This window comes from Cyprinodon variegatus, unplaced genomic scaffold (assembly GCF_000732505.1).
Source record: "Cyprinodon variegatus isolate N-32 unplaced genomic scaffold, C_variegatus-1.0 Scaffold226, whole genome shotgun sequence".
NCBI lineage: Eukaryota > Metazoa > Chordata > Actinopteri > Cyprinodontiformes > Cyprinodontidae > Cyprinodon > Cyprinodon variegatus.
The window spans coordinates 517495-537377 of record NW_015150679.1 but is presented as its reverse complement, the minus strand read 5'-3'; the positions used below and the strand labels follow the sequence as shown (position 1 = coordinate 537377).

Below are 19883 nucleotides of genomic sequence, written 5' to 3'. Positions count from 1 at the left end.
AAAACTGTAAACTTTCACTTATGAAAAAACAAACAAACAAACAAATAAACAAAACCAAAAGTCATATCTGTACAAACACATCTGGAGCCAAAAAAAAGAAACATAAACAAGTTTTTTTGCTGTTTTTTTTTTTTTTTTTTTTTTTCTTCTTGGTCATTACAAAGCAGTACCCAGAATTCAACGCTTTAGATTGGCTCCGCCAGCAGAGAGCAATCTCACAGACAGAACACTAAATCATGTCACAATATTTACGTGGTCTGCCCGACGAACGGTAAGAAACACCACATGCATAACTTGTTGAGAAGGCGGCAGCCATCCCGTTACGTTTTTAAACTGAACCCGAACGCTCCCCACCATCCCGCCTTTTACTCCTACACGTCTGTACACACATTTAAAAATGTCTAGACAAATTTATATAGCCACAAAGCCTGTTTTTTTTTTCTTAAAATATATGTACCACCTGTCAAAATTGTCAATACTTTCAGAAAAGTAAGTCCTCTGATATAAAATACTGTATTTTCAGAAAAAACAAATTGTTTTTTTTACATTTTGTCCTTCTCAACAAAATAAAGCTTTATATACGTACCTTCAAAGCTTAAAAACACTCCCAACATACATACATATATATATATTTAGATCTATATATGACCATAAAGTGACTAAGATGCCACAAGTGGCTCTATGATCACATGTAGTGGAAACCCGTTTAGAATGGCAAACAGCCAATTTAATTGTCTGAAGAACACAGTGTGGCACTACAATTTTGGATGATTGTACACGTTTGAAAAAAGAGGGGGGGTGGTCATTAAATTCCAGGATCCAAGGTGACGGTTTTGCTCTTTGAGCGTAGCTTAGCTTAGCATGCCTTAGTCAGGTCGGTTGGCATTTCCGCAGTGGACATGCGGTACTGGATCTTGGTGTTCGTGATGGCGCCGTGCTTCTGTCGCAGATGCAGTCGCAGCTGGCTCTTGTGGCGGAAGTGCAAGTTGCATTTTTCACACTGAACAGAAGAAATTGACACACTTTAGTAAGGAAACTTATTCTGAGGAGTAAAACTCGTTGACTGATGCGGGATATGATGAGTTTAACCTACATGGTAGGGCTTCTCTCCCGTGTGGATGCGCAGGTGGCTCTTCAGAGTCTGCAGGTGACGGAAGCGCGTTCCGCAGATCTCGCACGGGTATGGCTTCTCCCCGGTGTGGATCAGTACGTGGGCACGAAGATGAGCGACCTGAGACACAAAGAGATGGCTTTTTGAAGCCCATGCTGACGAGAGGCAGAATGCCTTGGCTGTGGATGAGGGCTGAAAGTTACCTGTACAAAACGAGCTCCGCACGTCTCACATTTGTATGGCTTCTCTCCTGAGTGGATGCGGGTGTGAGTTTTGAGGTTAGCTGGTCTGTTAAACTGAGCACCACAGATATTACAGCGGTACGGCTTCTCTCCTGAAAAACAGGGTGAAGTTGTTTTAGACCTCGACAACAATAGTTCACATAATATTAGGGCAAGAGATGTTTTTAGGTTATTTACCTGTGTGGACGGTCTTGTGACTGGCTAGGTTGCCCTTGTATCGGAAAGCTGCCTGACAGCGGTCACACTTGTATGGCTTGTCGCTGTGGACTTGAAGCATGTGCTGCTTCAGAGATTCGTCGTCGGCAAACTTGGAGTCACACTCGTTACAGAAGAACGTACCGTTTTCTGGTGGTGGAGGAATTGGAGAGGTCAGAGGTGGTCGGTTTCCAGGCATGACCGTTTCTAACACCATGAGAAAAACTGAACTCACCACAGCTGGAGTCGGAATACTCAGAGTGAAGCTCGGCCATTTCTTCGGACAGGCGGGACCTGGGGTTGTTGGGACAGACGCTGGAGTGCTGGGGGGACTGGGAACCGCAGGTGGAGCAGCTGAGGCGGTTCAGGTAGTGGGAAGCGTGGCTGTCACCGTTCCTTAATGAGCCCTCGAGCGCACTGGAAAGTAAATGCAAAGACATACACTCAGCCTTCCACCATCATTTAGAGGATAGAAAACATTGTTCCTTAAACAGAACCAACGTTCTTTCATCTTAGAGGCTCTCACCTGTTGATGATGTTGTTGAGACGGCTGGCCTGTGGAACAGGTAGGTCCTCGCTGTGATCGCTGCTCTTACTGGTGGTTTGAGCATCAAGGCTCTCAGAGTCACCTGGGTGAATATAGGACTGCATGCCTAGGCGCTGAGGAGAGCGAAGCCCCGCCTCGTCCTCTTTCGCGCTCTGGTTCAGCACAATGAACTTGTACTTCTTCCAGTTGCGAGCCTTGGGGTCCGGCGTACCCTGCGCTCCTTGCCCTCCACCAATGTGGGATAGGCTGGCATTCTTGCTACTGCTGGACTCTGTTGGTGAGTTGGGCTGACAGTCTGATTTTAGGGGGCTTTGGGGGCTGCTCATGAGGCTCTTGCGTCCAGTGGAGGAGATTCCCAAAGGATAGTGCTGATGGATGAGGTCGTCCTCCGCCTGAGAAGCGTGCTCTTTGCTCAAGTCTTTCTGGTGCTCAAGGTTTAGCACGGGGAACGCACGTTTCCTTGAGCTGAACCCGATGGGCTGGCTCTCGTGGCCCTCCTTCCTCATCTCGTCGTCTCTCCCCATCTCCCTGGAAGCGAAGGTAGTAGAGTGAATAATACCAGAGGAGCTGGTGCTGAGCGCCCTGGCGTAGTCCGCCCTGAGGCCGTTGGTGCCGTCGTGTGGAGGACAGTGTTTGTGGTGAATCCCACTCTTTGAAAGGTCAGCAAAAGCATTTTTGGTATCAGTCAGCTTGCAGAGCGGGAACGGGAATCCCGGCATGGGAAACTGCCCATAGAGGTGGTAGTTACTGGGGCTGCTGACGCTGCTGAACATGTTTGTGGCATAGGGCCTTCCGTCCCTGAACGGACCCAGGCGGCTGTGCAAACTGTCAACAACATCGTGTGGGCGGTACGCATGGACGTCCTGCGGCAAAACCAATGGACTGACCAAAAACTCATCTCTGGGCAGCTTGGCAGACGGATCGCTGTGCAGGGAATGAGAGGGTTATGAGCACACAGACACTGATAATCCACGGATATACACAGAAATGTCATGGCAGTTGGTTCTACCGACCTGGATTTGATAAATCTGTGGCAAGTGTCCACGACGTGGTCCATCTGCAAATAGATGGCTGTATTCATGATTGACATGATGAGACTTTCCTTTAGTGTGAGTCGGGAAGTGTACATGAACTCCAGCAAGATGGCAAAACCCTCTGGGTCCACCTTCGGGTCCAGACTGATGGCATTAAGATTGCACTTGTGGGAGTCAGTGAAGATAGTGTAAAACAGCCCACTGCAAACAAAAATGATGTACAGATAGGGTTAGTTTAGACCAACATCGTAATAGAAATATGTGCTTTAAAATGCAAGAACAAATTTGCACACCTGCAAGCCATGAGAACAGTCTTATGTGCACGAAACTGCTGCCTGTTGACCAGGATGGTAACATCTGTGAGGATGTCCCTGCTGCGCAGCCGGTTCAGATTGAGGAGGACATCACTGGCATGACGCGTAAACTGTATGCAGCTGTCTGCTGCACAAGCCATTTTTTCAAGTTCTGCCAAGAGGAAAAAAAGAAGAAAAAAGTTTGTTTGTTTTTTTTGTTAAAAAAGAAGAAAAAAAATCAGCAAGTTCTGTTTACTATGTACCAGACTCTAGGGATCTGATCCAGGGTAAGTGAGCTCTATTCGTTATTCAACATCCCATAAAAAAAATAATACGCTGTCACCAGAAGGCGGCGCCATTTATTAAAACAACAATCACACATTTTAATTTCTGATCTTTGAATCATTTCTCTCCTGCTCACTTTCTCCCGGGAAACACTGAAAACTTCACAGTACACTTCAAAATAGATCAAATCACAAGATAAATCGCAAAATTACAAAGTACATTTACTAAAACGAAAATTGACATTTTTTTTTTTTTGAAATGTAGAACTTAAGCCTAACTAAATAAAAACCGAACCAAGCGATCACTACTTAAGACAAAACGCAGCGAAAGTTTTCAGTTTTCAAACTATATGATCAATTTGAATCCTTTTTTAAGCCTCTGGACACACAAACACACACAAAATATACATATTTCGATTTAAACCGCGAGATGTCAACACCATGACGAGGATGAAATGAGGCGCTGCAGGTGGCAAGTGTGAAACAGCATCAGTTTGTTGATGGTGTGAAGTTCGCTCAAAGTGCTTTTAGGGTATTTCAGGGTCAATGTCTTCATCAAAGTGAAAACTAGTAGAAACTAAACTAACTTTGAAGCACAGCGGTGTCATTAAGGCAGGTGTCAGAAATGAAGCGAGTAACTGGAGCCGTACGAAAATAGAAGCAGCGCAGCTCGCACTGACCAATGGATAAAATAAGAACACTTTAACTAGTCTGTGAACACGCACAATTAGGCTGTCGGTAAAATTTAAATAGTGCACATTTTAGTCAGCAAACTTTTTTTTTTTTTTTTTACTTTCGCCATGATTCTCGTTTTATCCAGCAAAAGTACAGAGCCAGTAAACGAAACTGAGGGTCTCTGCGTGTAAAGCGTTCTGTGTGACACCTTAAACTTGTCAAACAGCGCGCTGTCACAGTGGAAAAAAAAAAAATAAAGAGACAACTTGTAGCTTCTACCGCGGAAAAAACACGCACACCCCTCAACAGTAACATTTCCGCTGCTGTGTTATTACGGTAACTGGAGGGGTTTGTTCTGGGCAGCTCTTTGCGCTCCATTAGAGCAAATTACCGCGGCTGCTGCTGACTAAAAAAAATAAAAAATATATATATTATAAATATAAGGCGAATGTGCGGTTGCCACGCTGTCTGTAGGGTTGGCGTGACAACGCGCGCGCGCTTGCTTGTCGTCCCTCTCGTGTTTTGACACTTGAACGGAACAAAGTGGGCATTTAATCACTGACACTCCGAGGCACCGTGGGCTGCGAGCCGAACTCAGCGCTCCCATACCCCCCCTCCACCTCCTCAATCTCTCACTCGGTGCAACCGGAGCGTTATTACTCCGCTACACAGCAGGACCGACTGTTACAGTCGTTAACCGTTCGAAACTGCGCTCCTCCGGCCGGCTCCGCGCGGAGGCAGCCGGGCTGTCAGAGACGCAGAGAGAGGGAGGCGGCGCTCCGGCTGTCAGCAGCAGCAGGAGCCTCCTTCTCCTCTCCGTCTCCGGAGTTTCGACTCTTCACTCTCTGACATTCGCAGCCCGGGCCGGCTTCAACATAAACACCCAAGCAGACATACAAACAAAAATAACAAAACGTCCTAAAATATAAACAAGCAACACAACAGATAAAAAAGCTTCGCGCCAAATTAAAGGAAAAAATGGAATTTAAAAAATCACCTGGTAGCGCTTTCCTAGAAACTTCTTGCATCACCACTTCTAAGAACCCCTGTTCTAAGAATCAGAGGAGCACAATTCTCGGAATTTGAGCCTGAGACCGTACCACTCTGCCGGCGCAGGGGAGAGACGCCTCCTTCTAAAGTTTTTAAATCGAGCACCTTCTAAAGCGCTGTTTCAGGCGTGAACGGCGCCTGGGTGTTTTTACAATAAAAATATATCACTTTAAACGTTCAAAGGAGCGATAAAATGTGTATAGTTAACGAAAATAACGAAGTCAAAAGCTGCTCTGGGAGCAAGATCCCCCTGCTTTTGGTTCGACCCGGACAGTCACAGGACGGAGAGCTGGCGACGTCACCGTCTTCAGAAAACCAGCCCCCGAAATTCTCAGAACTAATTTATATTCTGTGACTTAAACGGCGCGCGGTGCCGCTGCCTCCCGTCGCATTTAACACACATACAGTCCATACATGAGCTTCGCAGAGACAGACCTCTAAATTAGGTCCATGCGGACAGGTCGATCTCACTGTCTTGCTTTGGGCTCTGATCATTTTGTAGGCGCATTTCCCTGCGGGTATGTTAACTTCATGCCGTCGGTGGGGAAGGCTGGAGGGGTTGGGGGGGATTTACTTTTCCTCTAAGGTATTGAGCATTCGGATGGAATTCTGTTTTTATTTTATTTATTTCTCTCTGCGCACGGTTTGAACTGCCACTTTAGCTCTGTTTTATTTCTATTTATTTTATTATTATTTATTCTCATACGCGTATAACTGTTTTGTAACGATCTTAGGTGTCTTAGTTTTTTTTCCTAGAGCTTTAGGCTATTTGCACAAAAGGCGTGCATTTAAAAACAAGGAAAAACAAAAAAAGTAAGATTATTTTATTTCTGTGAAGGCATTGCAGTAAAAAACTTTAAGTATGGGACCTCAGAGGAGTGCATGCGTTCAACTCCAAGCTGTAAATCAGTTAATGTTTAAAATGCTGTGGGACATGTTGTAGACATTGTAAAAAGAATGTAATGTCAAGGTCAAGAGTGTATCCTTTTGGTGCTTAAACCTCTAGTTGCTCAATTTGTTCTGACTTCAGTTTATCTGATTAGATTGATGTGAAAGTTCAGAAGAAATACAAAAAATAATAAGTGCATGTATTGTTTTTTTCTTTTTCTTTTTTTTAAGGCATGTGGCATCAGAATAAACCGTCATTTTCCCCCCAATCTATTTGTTTTCTTTCTTTTGCAGCTTTGTGGTGTTTTGTTGGTTTCATTTCTTGTCTGAAAGTGTCACCATCCAGACACTGGCATCGAGGACTCTGTGGTTTTTGTTTCATCCCTGCATGTGGAAGGGAGGACTGGTGTGAAGTTGTGCGTCGTTTACAGGCTTGATAGGCAAGCCTCTGAATCTCGATTACGAGATGCAAACAGGCAGCCCTCTCAGAGTTGCATTCATTTCTCGACATGTGGGCACACACTTACTGTCAGTGACTCACCTTGGAAGCTTTGTTTGTGGTGATTCCAAACCATGGATTCTCCTTCTTTTCTCATTCCGTTCACTCCTTGGCAAAGGAGGAGCATTTGCTGGGCTATGGAATGAGAAATAAAAATGAACTTAATCATTTCAGGAATTCTTTTAAAATAAACCATAAAAGATCACACTTGTTTAATTATCACAAATGCATCTTTTACCCCTTTAAAAACTGCATTTATTTGATATGAATAAGTTAGATGGTGGCCAGCATCGGTTCAGAATAATGTAATCATATATGATGGTAAAGTTTCTTACTATAAATCTTTTATAAAATATCTGTAAAGTAAAAAGCATGTTCTGAAATATTTAAATGCAACTGTTATTTTTCCTCTTAACAATATATATAAATGAAAGCCTGGTAAATTAAATAGGATGTTGCAAATGCCTTTATTGTTTTAGCTTTCTGCTGAAAAAGTCAAATTTTAAAGCTAAAGTAACATTGTTTTCTTTTATTGCTTTTCTCCTTTTTCTCTGTTGTCTTTCTGCTTGGCTGGGGGAGAAAAGTGTAGGTGGCCTTATTTTGAGCCAGCTGGCCTCCAGTGTGCAGGGAGAGGTTTGTAGAGCTTGTTCTATTTTTATGCTCTGTATACAGGCATGTAAACTCTGTTCACTCTGGCTGTTTTGCTGAGGTTTCATTAAAAGGACTTTGAACTGTAGAAGCGATAAGATGTAACTTTTTTTTTTTAAAGAGTTTAATACCAACCATGAGTACATTTTTTTTTTACTTTTCAAAAGAGTCTTTAAATTGGTTTTAGAAGAAATCTTTTTTTAACATTGGAATTTTTTTTATAGTTTGGAGGAGATTTCAATAAATTCACTTTCCTCATCTTTCCGTAGGTTTGGTGGGATCTTAGCCCCCTCCCAACCGCCGCTTCAGCAAGTGTGACATTTCCCAGCGGATTGCATGTGCCCGTCTGCAGCCGGAATCCCTCTAAAAAACACTTCAGGTGTTCACAAACCAGACTGGGGGGGTGGGTGTCTCTGAAATAATTAAGACGAACGCCTTTACTGCAATCTCCTATTCAGCACTGCCAAATAAAGACAGTATTGAGCTCCAAACAAAGAGCAGCGTCAACTTTATTCCAACCCACTTGGGGGATGTTTAAGGCGCTCCAGCACAGTTTTATGCATAATGCACGGCCATAAACCATCCAGGAGTTAAGAGGGAGATGTGTAATTTACTAAGGCCTCATGCTGTGCCACTGCTATAAAGGGAGGAGATAATTACCACAAATCCGTGGCAAACTTTTATTTAACCAATTTCTTCAAAAAAAGTGACCCACTTTGAGAGGGAGCTGATCAATATGACCCCGTCTGAAACGACTCAGGCTACCTTATCACACTGAAGGCTGTGCACAGCTTAATCCTCCTGATCTCCATTCAGGCTGTATAATTAAACGTTGGTTTCTTTGTTACAGAAACAATCCCAATCCAGTTTAACCACTGCGCATTTAATAAAAAAGAATGAAAAGAAAAAAGGTTTGAATCCTGTCTCTGCCATATCATTGCCTATACAGTCGGTGCACCATAGGTCAGTGAATAGAAGTGCCCACTGACAAAAGCCTGAGGCCCGGAGGTTGCCTCACTTTCCACCCCCCCCTCCCTCTTCTTCTCTTCATAAACTGCACACTTTTTGTCTCGTTTCACAGCAAATTTCTGCCAACTTCAGTGTTCATTGTCAGCAAAGATGAGTGCAGAGTTTTGTTCTGAGAGGCATGATGCAACCGCGCTGTAACACCAAACAGATAATGCTGTTAGCTACAGAGGTCTTTTTAGTTCCTTTCTTTAAAAGATTTTCTTTTCATATTGTTAAGTTTCACTTTTTTTTAACTCCATGCATCCCAGAAGCTTTTTTTTTTCTCCCCCCCCCCACTTCTTGTTTCCCTTTTTCCCCCTCTGATTGCGTTCCTTCACATTTCTTCTTCTCTTTGTTAAGCAGCATCAAGGCCGCACGCCGGATGCGTTGAAACCATCACAGCATTGCCAACAAAAAGATTTGCATTCCTATGTTAACCTTGATCATCTGTTTAAAGCCGTCACTTTTTAACTTACTGTATGGCATCCATCATTTGAGAAGGAAAAAAGAAATAGGTTAAGAAATTTAGATAATAAGTGAATAAGATTTGGAAGGGAAAAAAGTTGCCTCAAAGGATTTTCTGAAGAGGAATGAATTTTTTGGAGGTTTTTCTTGAGCTTTTTTTTTTAAATTAAGACGAGTTATATTCAGACACAAAATCATCCTCCCTGCAACAAAGCTGCTGTGTGTCTGCAGGTTGAAAGCTGTCTTTCATCCCACCTGACAAGGTTAAACACAAACATAAAGAGTGTCGGCATCTCTGAAATTTGCAGGCAAGATCTTGCTTCGATTCTCACCCTCAGGAATTTTTTAAGAGTTCCTCGTTCTGGATTTTATCCTTCAGTCTTGCATGCATTTTTCAGATTTTTTTCTTTAGAAAATTTTGCACAGCAAGTGTTTATTTGTTCATTGGAAAGTAAGTTTGCACTTGTTTTCTGCAGTGCTTGGCTAGATTACCTTGAAATTACAGGTTTGTTGACGCGTGAAAACAACATACCAGGAGCATATTTACGGCCGAGGTGTATGTCACCGTCGCTCAGCCGGAATTTACAATTTCAATCGAATCCAAATTATGTATATTAAAGATTGTTTTTCCTCAAAGCTAGATGAGCAGAGAAGAGCCTGGAATGCGGCCTGCAAAGCCAAACCTGGTGGAATTTTCCACGCATACTTGGGTCAACTTCCTGCCAGTATGCCATCTGCTGGATGATGGGTCAGATTCCTCCGACAAAAGCAGGGATGAAAGAGTGAGCCGGTAAAACCATTGCTGCCATCATTAAATCTTTACAATCTCTGTCTGTATTTGCTCTGTTCTTTTACATGCTCCTAGGGCGGAGGGGGCGGGGGGGTGCCAAAGTGCACCACTTCTGAAGGCCCGGGAGCATAGGATTTCTGAAATTCGGGACAGCTTCTGCACAGGTTATATTCAAAGCTTTGCCAACGTATCTTGACGGAGGTGTTCGCTGCTTCACAAGACGCTGTGAAAAAGGGCTTTCAGATAGTAAACAAGTGGGTCTTATTACTCTGCACCACCCTCGATAAAGATCCAATAAGAACCATGTGCCTGAATCACTCCCCCCCCCCCGAACTTTCGCTGTTAAAACATCCACCAGTTAGTGTCAAGCTGTGGACGGCGATCGGCTGGCTGTGTAGTGGAAACCTTTCTGGAATAACAACATTTCTTCTCTTACTGACATAGAGTCACAGCAGAGGAAACTCCTCAAGGTTCCAGAGGTGGGTAAAGTACCAAAACAATTGTATTCAAGTGAAAGTAGAAATACTTCAACATAGTTTCTACTAGACTAAAAGTAAAAGTTGGCCTTCCAGAAATGCCTTAAGTGAAAAGCATTTGGTAAAGAGGTTAATCAAGGACTGAGTAACTGAATTTCTATTTAAGACTATGTAATCACACAGACCATAATATTAAGTTATGTGCAAATTCATTTTGTTTTAAAGGCTAAAAAAAAGTAACTCATACAAATAAAATATTGTTTGGAACCCTGAAAATAGGGATTCTCCGATAAATAAAATCTGGGCCGATATTGATATCCGATATTAATATCGGTGTGATGGCCGATAACGTAATATACCATATCTTTCTCTACCTTTTGGACACCATTAAAACCCAACCATATTGCTGACGTTAGATGTGTTTCCATCAAGGTTTGTGGATGCGCATTCATCTCAAAGTATTGCAATAAAAGAGCTTAATGGAAACAGCTAAACTCTTAATTTATTCAATTTCACAAAAAAAAGTTTGTACGATCACTAGAGCATTTTTTTTATCTTTTGAGAAAAAGTTTGTGTGCATAAGAGAAGATGGCAACACATTTCTTGAATTAGTTATAAGGTAGTGAATATTTAAGTCACATGATCAATCAGCTGTTTACATTGCTGGCGTCTCATTAGAATCGCGCTCTTCTATCTCTGCGTCTCTGGATGCTACATAACAGCACTAATGCTAGCTGATGTTATAAAGTTAGCACAAATAACCTGTTAAAACACCTTCATGAAAATCCCAATCCATTACTGATCTGTGGTTCATGCCAGCTTACTACCTGTACTTCCTGTTTAATACAGCCTATTGCAGAGGTCTTCAACAGGGAGTCCATAGAGGTACTGCATGGGTGTCACAAAAGTTTTGGTTGATTAGACTTTTTTTTTATTTTCCCCCTGAAATTTTTCCAACTAATTGAAATGTCTTTAAATCCACATCAACATGATTTCAACAGACTGTAGTAAACAGATAAATGGAGGCAGAAGATGTCTTTCAGTCATCAATGCACACATTCAGCGACACACAGGAGCTCTTTCAAGCTGGGCACCATTTCATTCACAACACCTGTCCCATCAACCAGGAATCAGAATCAGAAATACTTTAATAATCCCAGGGAGGAATTACTTTAGTTACATTCCTCCATCTGTAATAGAGTGACTGTAGGACCAGTTTGATATAACACAATTTCATATAATATATATATTTAGGGGGTCCCCGCTCCATCTTACCATCAGTTTGGGGGTCCTTGGCCTGGAAAACATTGAAGACCCCTGGCCTAATGTAATCCAAACATATGACTACTTTACACTCTGCGTTGCCTCGTTAATTCTCTCCAATGGATGGAAACACATCTAATCATTTTTTTATTATGATAAATTACATAAAAAAGTATATATTTATATAATTTTTAATGGAAATACGGCTATAGCTTCTCTTCTTTAGTTAAACACCCATAATCCGGAGTTACATCACAATCAGTGTTACATGACCGAACACATATCACTCTATTGTTCCCCTTCTGAAATAAAGACTAGATGGAAATTAATATCAGTTGTATTTTATCAGACCATTGCAATATGTTTAAAAATGGCCAATTTTAATATTAATGCCAATATAGTGTGTGTCTCTAGTTTTTTTTTTTTTAACATAAACCATGAAATTCTTACAGTATGTAATGTTTGTATGCTAGAACAGGATAAACTGGCTCCAGTTACAATGAAAAGAAAGCGTCACATTAAAACATCAAAATAAAAGTTCATTTTAGGTCAAAATGGGCTTTTTCTTTGTTTAGGTAAGTTACTCATTGTGGTAGAATAGACAAAATTTTATTCAAGTAAAAGTGGTGATAATTAATGAAAATATTAGATTTTTGTTTTTAAAAAGGTTTCTGAAGTAAATCTTCAGCAAGGGTGCGAATTCCTAACCTTAAAATAAATACTTGATAGAATACGAAAGATCTCCAAAACACTTACATGTATTTTAGTCCAAAACGTTGTTACAATATTTTCTTATGTATACTGGCTAATTCTTTCCTTACTTGGCACGTGCAGATTACCTCTATCAAGGATTACAGAGCTTTTGAAAAATTTGCTGATGAATACTCTTAAAATTTTCCTCCCCACAGCAATGACGGCCTGAAAGCCCTCTGACAAGATGCCAGAGAAACTGCCCACATGACAAACAGGTCATCTGCCTAAATAGAGGCTTCTTTTCTTGCTTACAAAAAACAAACCTGTCTTGTTGGAAATATTTCCAGAATATCTCGGGCAGTCGAGGTGGGGAAACTACAGGAGCACCACCCATCAGTTATATCAAGGAAAAACAGTTATAAAACTACATTTCTTCTAAAATACTAACCCATTAGGTAACTGTAAAGCAGCAGACTGCAGGCTAGCTCCCGGAGAAAATAAATGAAAAATACTACTATATATTTAATTGGTGTTTCACCAATATTTCTTGTGAAATATCACAATCCAAATGATAATAAATTAATACCATAGTCAGAATTTTAAATTTTTTTTATTTTCGCAGAACAGTATTTTTTAAATAAAGTAATTATATCAACTACAGATATCAAATACAATTTATATGCATGTATATTTGTGTGAATGGCATTAAATCATAGTGTTCTGCCTGGATATACTGTAAGTTAAGTTTTTTCACGCAGAAACTGGACCCACCGTTTGCATGAAACTTCAATTTCTCATTTACCATTCAAACTGTTTAGACAATACAGGTATCCTTTGGAGTGTATTTCCACGGAAGCAGTGGAAACTTCCACTGGCTTGAAGTTGATGGTGATGTAAACGGTTAGGACTCAAAGCTGCTGGACTGGTTTGAATTCTTTGTCTCTGCGCTGACTGTCAGGCTGTGTGCTGATATTCTCAGAGTCTGAAGAGATTTCCTCTCCACTCAGACGCTCTCCCGGCAGTCTGTTGACATCCCTCCACGTTTTCCCAGTTGCAGCTCCTCCCTTTTGCTCATTTTTCCCCCCCTCCTCATATCTACCCCCTGTGCTCGGTCATACTGTGGCCCAGTTTTGATTTCAGCCATATCAAATTCCCCCCCACATTACAAAGCTTCTGCTGCCAGGTCAGAGTGGCTGGCTGAGCCGAACGCCAGCTGCTGAGGCTGGTCCACGGGGCTGGTTAAACAGGAACTGCACACACCTAGCTCTAGGACACGGTTCAACAAAACAGCAACAGTGCACTCTGCTGCCTTTTCGTATTGCAAAAAAAACCTGAAATATGAATGCAATCCTGTGCAGAGCGCTGCTAATTTATTTTTCATCTGCATTCTTAATCACCTCATGCTCAGACTCAAGAGGTCAGCTCTACACTTTATCAAAAATATGAACCGTTTTTTTATTATTGCCCTCATGCTTCCTACAAGACTCCTGAGCATGAAACCTTCTCAACTGCCTGTGGTATGTAGGTGTATTTTCATGTCAGCTCCTTTGCTGGTTTCCTGCAGCCAAACGCAGTAAATGGATTTAAATCCAACAAGGAAACATGGAACTGGTGAGGGATGAAAGCAATTCAACCCAGCACCAGAAGTCTAGATAAATAAATGAGTACATAGAAAACAACAGCATACATGCAGACAGGGATTCAAAAGGGGATAGTTCAACATTTCATTTTCAAAAATATGCAAACATATGCATCATGTTTTACCAGCGTATTAGAATTTGAATTAATTTGCAAACAAAAATAAGAAAGAAAAAATGCAATTCTTTGCTGTTAATTCATCTAATTTTTTTAAAAATCGCAAACAAACTTAAAGAGTTCTTTTTATGCATCCTGCAGAACCTCCCACGGTTTATATTTGCCAGAGATAATTCAACCTGACTAACCATCGTGCCTCATTAAGTTGCTTTTTCTTTTGCCATGAAGCGATTCTCTGATTGAACTGCAGTCTCCCTCAGAGTCGCAGCATCCCTCTGTGCTTTCATTAAAAACATCTCCGCAGCCCAGGAAATGGCAGGTGGAAGTTCAGCACCTTCACATTACTGGTATCTGTGCCTCATCATGCAGAGAGAGAGAGACACTTTTGATAGGCGCCGCACTTTGAAAAAGTTCCACATACTCTAGACCACAAGTAGAACAAGTTGATTTTAAACAAAAAATGTTTCCAACCAAAGCGTGGGTCACATCGTTCATTAAACATTTACAGTAATCGCCAGATTCTTTTAAGTTTGTCTTTCGTAAAGTCGTCTGATGGTGAAACGAAGAGGTCTTTTATCTCAACCACTCACCTTTTGTTTTCAGTGTCCCCCGTGCATCAGACAGGAGCTGCTTGTGAGGTAAAGCCGACATGAGAATCCAAAGTGAATCAAAAAGTTCTCTCAAATTGCTCATATCACATCCTGGTTGGCGTTTAAAAAAAAAAAAAAAGTCCTATTTACATGTTTTTTAAATACAGTAGATAAAAGCAATGGGGCTATTATTTAGTGGATACGCCTTTCCTATTTGCTTATCAGATGTCAGTTGATTTATCACACTTGTGCCAGCTGTATGTCCCTTCAGAGTTGCTTTGCATGCCAGTGAGTGTGACTGAACTTTGGATTGAGAGTAGAGATTACATCTCTGAGATTAGATGAACAGCATAAAAGTTGTATGGAAATGTACAGATTTATCAACGAGGGTGTTGGCGGGTTCCCGCTCACTGCCGCTCAGGTGTGAGGCTCTAATTGTGAACCAAAACCTGTTCGGTGAGGAGATACTTTTGATTATTTCACAAAACAATCAACGCAAACTAGTAGCGAATGGAAAAGAAAAGGAATGTGTTCATGTTTGCATGAAAAATGCATTCCTTAAAAAAAATGATCATGTGTTAAAATACATTTGGGTGTAATGGAATCCAAACGACCTCAGTTCACTAAGTCATGCACTTGCTCCACTGCTGCAGAGACTGTCATTCTAACTTCTAATTACACAGATGAACCCAAGCAGTCATCTCACCTTTTTTCTGCTGGAAGGTGTGGGGCATCATGGGATCTCCTGGGAATCAGGTGGCGCCTCTTGATCGTCAGTCCTGGTTCCGCTTCAGGAAACGAAGGGACGTCTCATGGGGGGGTTCCACCAGAGCTTTTATCTGCCTGATGAGAAGCTGGATGATCCAAGAGGCAGAGGGTTTGTGCAGGGAGAGGGGGGCTGTCTGATGCTCAGGCTTCTCTGTGAAGAGATGGAGCTGTTCTCCACTAAAAGATCTGCGCCTGGCGGCGGCGGAGGAGCAGCTCTGGTAAAGCCTCGTGTCTGTCCTCGTCGAAGCAGGATAGGAGCACTTCTGGAGAAGGCGGGCACGGCAAGCCGGGCTGAAGTGAGTCAAAGTGACTGAGCACGCTTCACGTTAGAGAAACGGTCCACAGGGCATCTGTCTGCCTCTCTGAGCTGATAGGCCGTCTGCACTCTAGCGTTCATTGATTGTAGCAGTCTCAGTCGCTCCACTTTTCCATGAGAAACCATGGGACAGGCTCAGTTTTGAAAAAAAAAATCAAAATAAAAAGGAAGAGAGAGAGAGATTAAACAGCCTGAAAAATAATCCCAGTTTTTCAATACCGACTTCATTTGACTGTAGACTCTAAAATCTCATTAAGCCACAGGAGCCCAAACCAGGGACAAGGGATGCCTTGAACATGGAGGAACTTTTGGAGCTCATGCCATCTGCCAGATCAGAGGTTCTCCTCTACAGAAACGAGCTATTGTTTTATAAACAGAGTTTTATACAGCAAATATTTCAGTGTCCCAAAGCATTAATCTACCTAAGCTCATCTCAATCCATGGAACTAGATATTGCTCTTTATAACTTGTGTAGGGATGGGGGGGCGTTGTTGCATCACACCAGCTGTCACTTCAACGTGCCACAGCCAATAGGAAGGTCAGTCATGTTTCCGCTAAAGAGGAAATTGGGGCGGTAAATCCTCACAACATTAAATGAATATCTTGGAGATAAGAAAATAAGCTAACCGTTTTGGATTCTCATCAAAAGGATAAATCTGTGGAATAGGGTGGTTAAAAATGACGCTTGTTTTCTTAAAAGATGCACTATAAAATCCTCTGTGAATCTGAATCCGGATGTTTTCAAGCTGCGACTGGTTGCTCAGACCTATAAACGCACCTACAAGGTTATGGTAACCCTCTTCAGTGTGGAAGTTGTTTAAGAAAAGAGTTTCTGAAATGTGAAAATGTAAATTTTAAAGGCTTGTCAGCCATTAATTTACACCATTAATACAAACTGATCATGGTGATTTGTCATGCTGGTTGGTCTGGATACCTAGAAGGCCTAAAATGTAATATCAAAGTTTTTTCTCTGCTTTTTTTTTTTTTTTTTAAGTTTTCGACTCTTATGGTGACATAATAGATTTAGAAATATTCACACCCTTTCAGAAATCTCAGAGCCAATATAAGGGTCAACATTCTCAAAGGAACGAATGGAAAACAATTAATTAAGGTTAGCAATACTAATCTTGTTATCTGCTCATATATATGATGCTAAAGACAGCTTGACAGTTCGGGTACCATATATTTTCTATGTGTTTTAAAATAAATAAAACCGTATTTTAGTTATTTTAGAAAGCAATTCACTCTAATACACCTGGTCGACCATCAGGTGCTCCTAAAATCAGTAATGGCTGCTTAAAAAAAATGCTAATGCTCTGTTGGAAGAGACAAAACTTTCAGTTAGGTTGTAGGTTCGCAAAAGTTTTACCCCTGGGCAATGCTTTCGTTTCAAGATATAACCCTATATGTGTATTTCTGTATGTGTGATTTAGTGAATGTGGCCCCTAGTACAGGGGTTCCCAATGTAGGGGTCCCAACATTATTGTGATGTGCTAAAATATGTATGAAATAAAAAAATGTATAATAAAGTATATGTAAGATTGATTTATTTATACATTATTCAAATATGAGCTTTTTTACATTTTATTTCCAATAATCATAGCATTAAATTGTGAAGTGAAAAAAATAATATATTTACTTCAGTTTATATGGATGAACAAATTTAGAGAGATTTAATTATATGTATTTTTTGGGTCTGGTCTGTGCATTATTGTTATTTTTGGGTTCAGAGGCTGAAATGTTTTCTTGTGTGTTTCTCTTAGTGTGGTTGGTTTAACTAAAAAAGCTCTATACAAGCTTCATCAAATAAGAACTTATTTTTTCTCAGTTATAAAAAGTTTAATTGCAGGTTAGAGCTTTACAAAACCACAGAATGGAAAATGGTGACAGATCTCTGTTTGGAGTACCTACCTGTTTTTTTCCCCCTTTTATCCACAGCAGAAAAAAAAAAAAAAAACTTGCCTCAGATATCGTTGTGTTTCCATGAACCTATTTTGTTGAAGGGATGTGCATCAGTGTGTAATCGTACTTGACACCTGATGTTGAACTCAGATTAAATGAATCCACATACTGTGCAGATAAGCTCATCACACCGGTTAAAAGCTCCCAAAGCCCTCATTACTATGTGCATTACACGCTGCACAGCTTCCCCGTGGCAGCACTGGTCCATGTTGCTATAGAAAAAAAATGCACAGAAGAAATAAATGCATATTTCTGATGTGAGGAGCTAAATACTGGAGGAGAAAGAGAAATGTAGGGGAATCTGACAGCTCTTTCCATCCACACTGTGTGTTCATTGCAGCAGCCATGGGATAATCCACTGGATGAGTGGACTAATATTCAGCCAATCCTGCTAAAGCCAAATTAGTCCAACACATTTCCATCATTTCCAGAGTAAAGCAGCCCTAACAATCTGAGCTCATGGGATGCTGACAGCAAATGACCGGTGAGCCTCGCAGATCCCTGTGATCCAGGGATAAACTCATGAAGAAGCTTAAACCTCTTAATGACACAGAAAATGAAAGTCAACAACAGGTCATGCTGCCTCAGAGGGGAACTTTGGGTACTAGGCAGCCATCTTAATGTCGAAGGCCTCCGCAGAGTTGACCTGGGGGGGATCCCTGAGGAGACGTAGCAACGAAGACATCAGGACTAAAGTCCAAGCGGTCAAAGCGCTCACCCCTCCTGTTCCTCCCTTCTCCCCACCCACCCCCCCGCTCTCCGAGGCTTATGCTGGCTTCTGTAGAGCAGCGTTGACCTTAATCATCTGGGGGATATTTGGGTTTTATTTGGCAGCAATGCAACACATGTGGTCATGGCTGTGTTCGAGCGGCAGCCATAGAAAAAAACTAGACAGGCCCAAGGTCGGTTTGCAGATTGTAATCCATATCATCTCGTTTCAGAGGGCGCACTGCTGTCAGCCCTGGGTCGCTCTGCGTCAGACATTTTTTGATCCTGATAATGATGTCAGATTAGGCTGACATGTGATATAATTCTGGCCGCGTGAAATTATTTATAAGAGAGACGATCTCTTAGATGCAAATGTGATTAGATTTCTCAAATTGCTCAATTTGTTTGATTTTTTGTTTAAGACCAGACATTGTTAGCTTAGTCTCAGACTACATGGTTATTCTCCATAAATTACCAATAACTCTAATCTGAAGGGTCTAAAACAAAATAAATAAAAAAGTTCATAGTTCTATTTTAGAGCCTTCAATATCTGTCAGTTGAAAACACAGAGAAATTAGAAGTTTGATTTCCCCACAGATTTGGCCTTAATGAAACAGGTTATAATTGGAGTGAACATGGAAGCCGTTGTGTGAAACACCCCCATGGTGAAACACAGTGCTGGCAGCATCATGGTGTGGGTGTTCCTTTCTCCAGCATGCACCAGGAAGCTGATCAGAGAAGTTGGGAAGATGCTGAAAAAAGACTTGAAAACAACCCTAATAGAGCAATAATGGGATCATTTATCTCCAAGTATTTCACGGGTAAAACTGGCACAATCAAAGTAACCCAACAAATGCTAGCTAATGATGTAAATATTTATAGCTATCAGAAATTGGTCTGATATCATCCAAAAAATTAATAATGGAATATATACAAGCCGGTATCTTAAATCTCCAAATTAGCACGCTGATAAAAACACAACTTTTTCCACTTATACAGAAATATGGACATTTTCCATGTGCAGGTTTCAAAGATAACCTTTCTCCGGCAGTCAGCTGCAGGTAATTATCACATCAGAAAGAGATTATACTTCCTTGTTACTTTCACTTACCTGCTATCGCGTACATCTGTAATCTAGCTCCACTACTAGCCTTTTTTTGTGCTAAAGTGGAGCTCCCTGTTATCCATGGCTGCAGCTATCATCTCTAATAAAGGTCACATAAATCAAAGCGTTATCTGGTACTTGTAAAGTGAAGAGAGAACATAGTTTTAATATTGACACAGTTAACATGCCTAAAACTAAGAGCTTCATCAATACATCATCAATAAGAATTGTTGTAAGTCTTTTTACAGCTAATTGGAAAATCTTAATTTATTACAAAGAAATAAATGCCTCAAAAGCATTATTTTGGGGGAGGGCAATGGTAGCACAGAAGTAAAGTGCATTATCCATGTAGGCCTATTCCTGGACGCAGACTTGATGGACATTTTTTCCCACAATGAAATTTTTTTAGGCTGAAAGTTTTATCTATAACTTTAAAAATGTATTCTTTATATGGCCATTTTTATCTGTAACCATCCATCCATCCATCCATCCATCCATCCATCCATTATTCATTCATC

At 41.1% G+C, this 19883-nt stretch overlaps 1 protein-coding gene and 1 long non-coding RNA gene across 7 annotated transcripts; one reads left to right on the top strand and one right to left on the bottom strand.

The window, feature by feature from the left end:
- Positions 1–442: 442 nt before the first annotated feature.
- Positions 443–15533, bottom strand: bcl6 (B-cell CLL/lymphoma 6). Of its 4 annotated transcripts, XM_015380995.1 has the most exons (10): positions 15213–15533; positions 6861–6953; positions 3423–3594; positions 3109–3330; positions 2075–3019; positions 1784–1965; positions 1531–1698; positions 1315–1445; positions 1094–1231; positions 443–1000 (listed from the first exon to the last, which is right to left on the bottom strand). In XM_015380995.1, exons 1-10 carry the CDS (start codon positions 15241–15243, stop codon positions 857–859), a joined length of 2226 nt encoding a protein of 741 aa, XP_015236481.1. In that variant the 5' UTR covers positions 15244–15533; the 3' UTR covers positions 443–856. The 4 variants fall into 4 exon arrangements, with proteins under 4 accessions (XP_015236481.1, XP_015236480.1, XP_015236482.1 ...); XM_015380994.1 differs by lacking the exon at positions 15213–15533 and having other exon boundaries at positions 6861–7040; XM_015380996.1 differs by lacking the exons at positions 6861–6953; positions 15213–15533 and adding an exon at positions 5379–5428.
- On the top strand, positions 5875–9912 carry LOC107088681. Of its 3 annotated transcripts, none has more exons than XR_001481395.1 (3): positions 5875–5949; positions 6614–7451; positions 7736–8737. It is a non-coding gene; the product is annotated as an uncharacterized LOC107088681 (long non-coding RNA). The 3 variants fall into 3 exon arrangements; XR_001481394.1 differs by lacking the exon at positions 5875–5949 and adding an exon at positions 9581–9912 and having other exon boundaries at positions 7319–7451; positions 7736–7869; XR_001481393.1 differs by lacking the exon at positions 5875–5949 and adding an exon at positions 9577–9912 and having other exon boundaries at positions 7319–7451; positions 7736–7869.
- Positions 15534–19883: the final 4350 nt, after the last annotated feature.

Bases quoted from the DNA above. Each gene is read 5' to 3' on its own strand.
- bcl6 (XM_015380994.1), bottom strand. From the start codon at position 7,014: ATGGTTTATTTTAAAAGAATTCCTGAAATGATTAAGTTCATTTTTATT. The intron at 3,020-3,108 runs GTCGGTAGAACC...TTCCCTGCACAG, and splicing joins CACAGATTTATCAAATCCAG to CGATCCGTCTGCCAAGCTGC. The intron at 1,232-1,314 runs GTAACTTTCAGC...TTTGTGTCTCAG, and splicing joins GCGGAGCTCGTTTTGTACAG to GTCGCTCATCTTCGTGCCCA.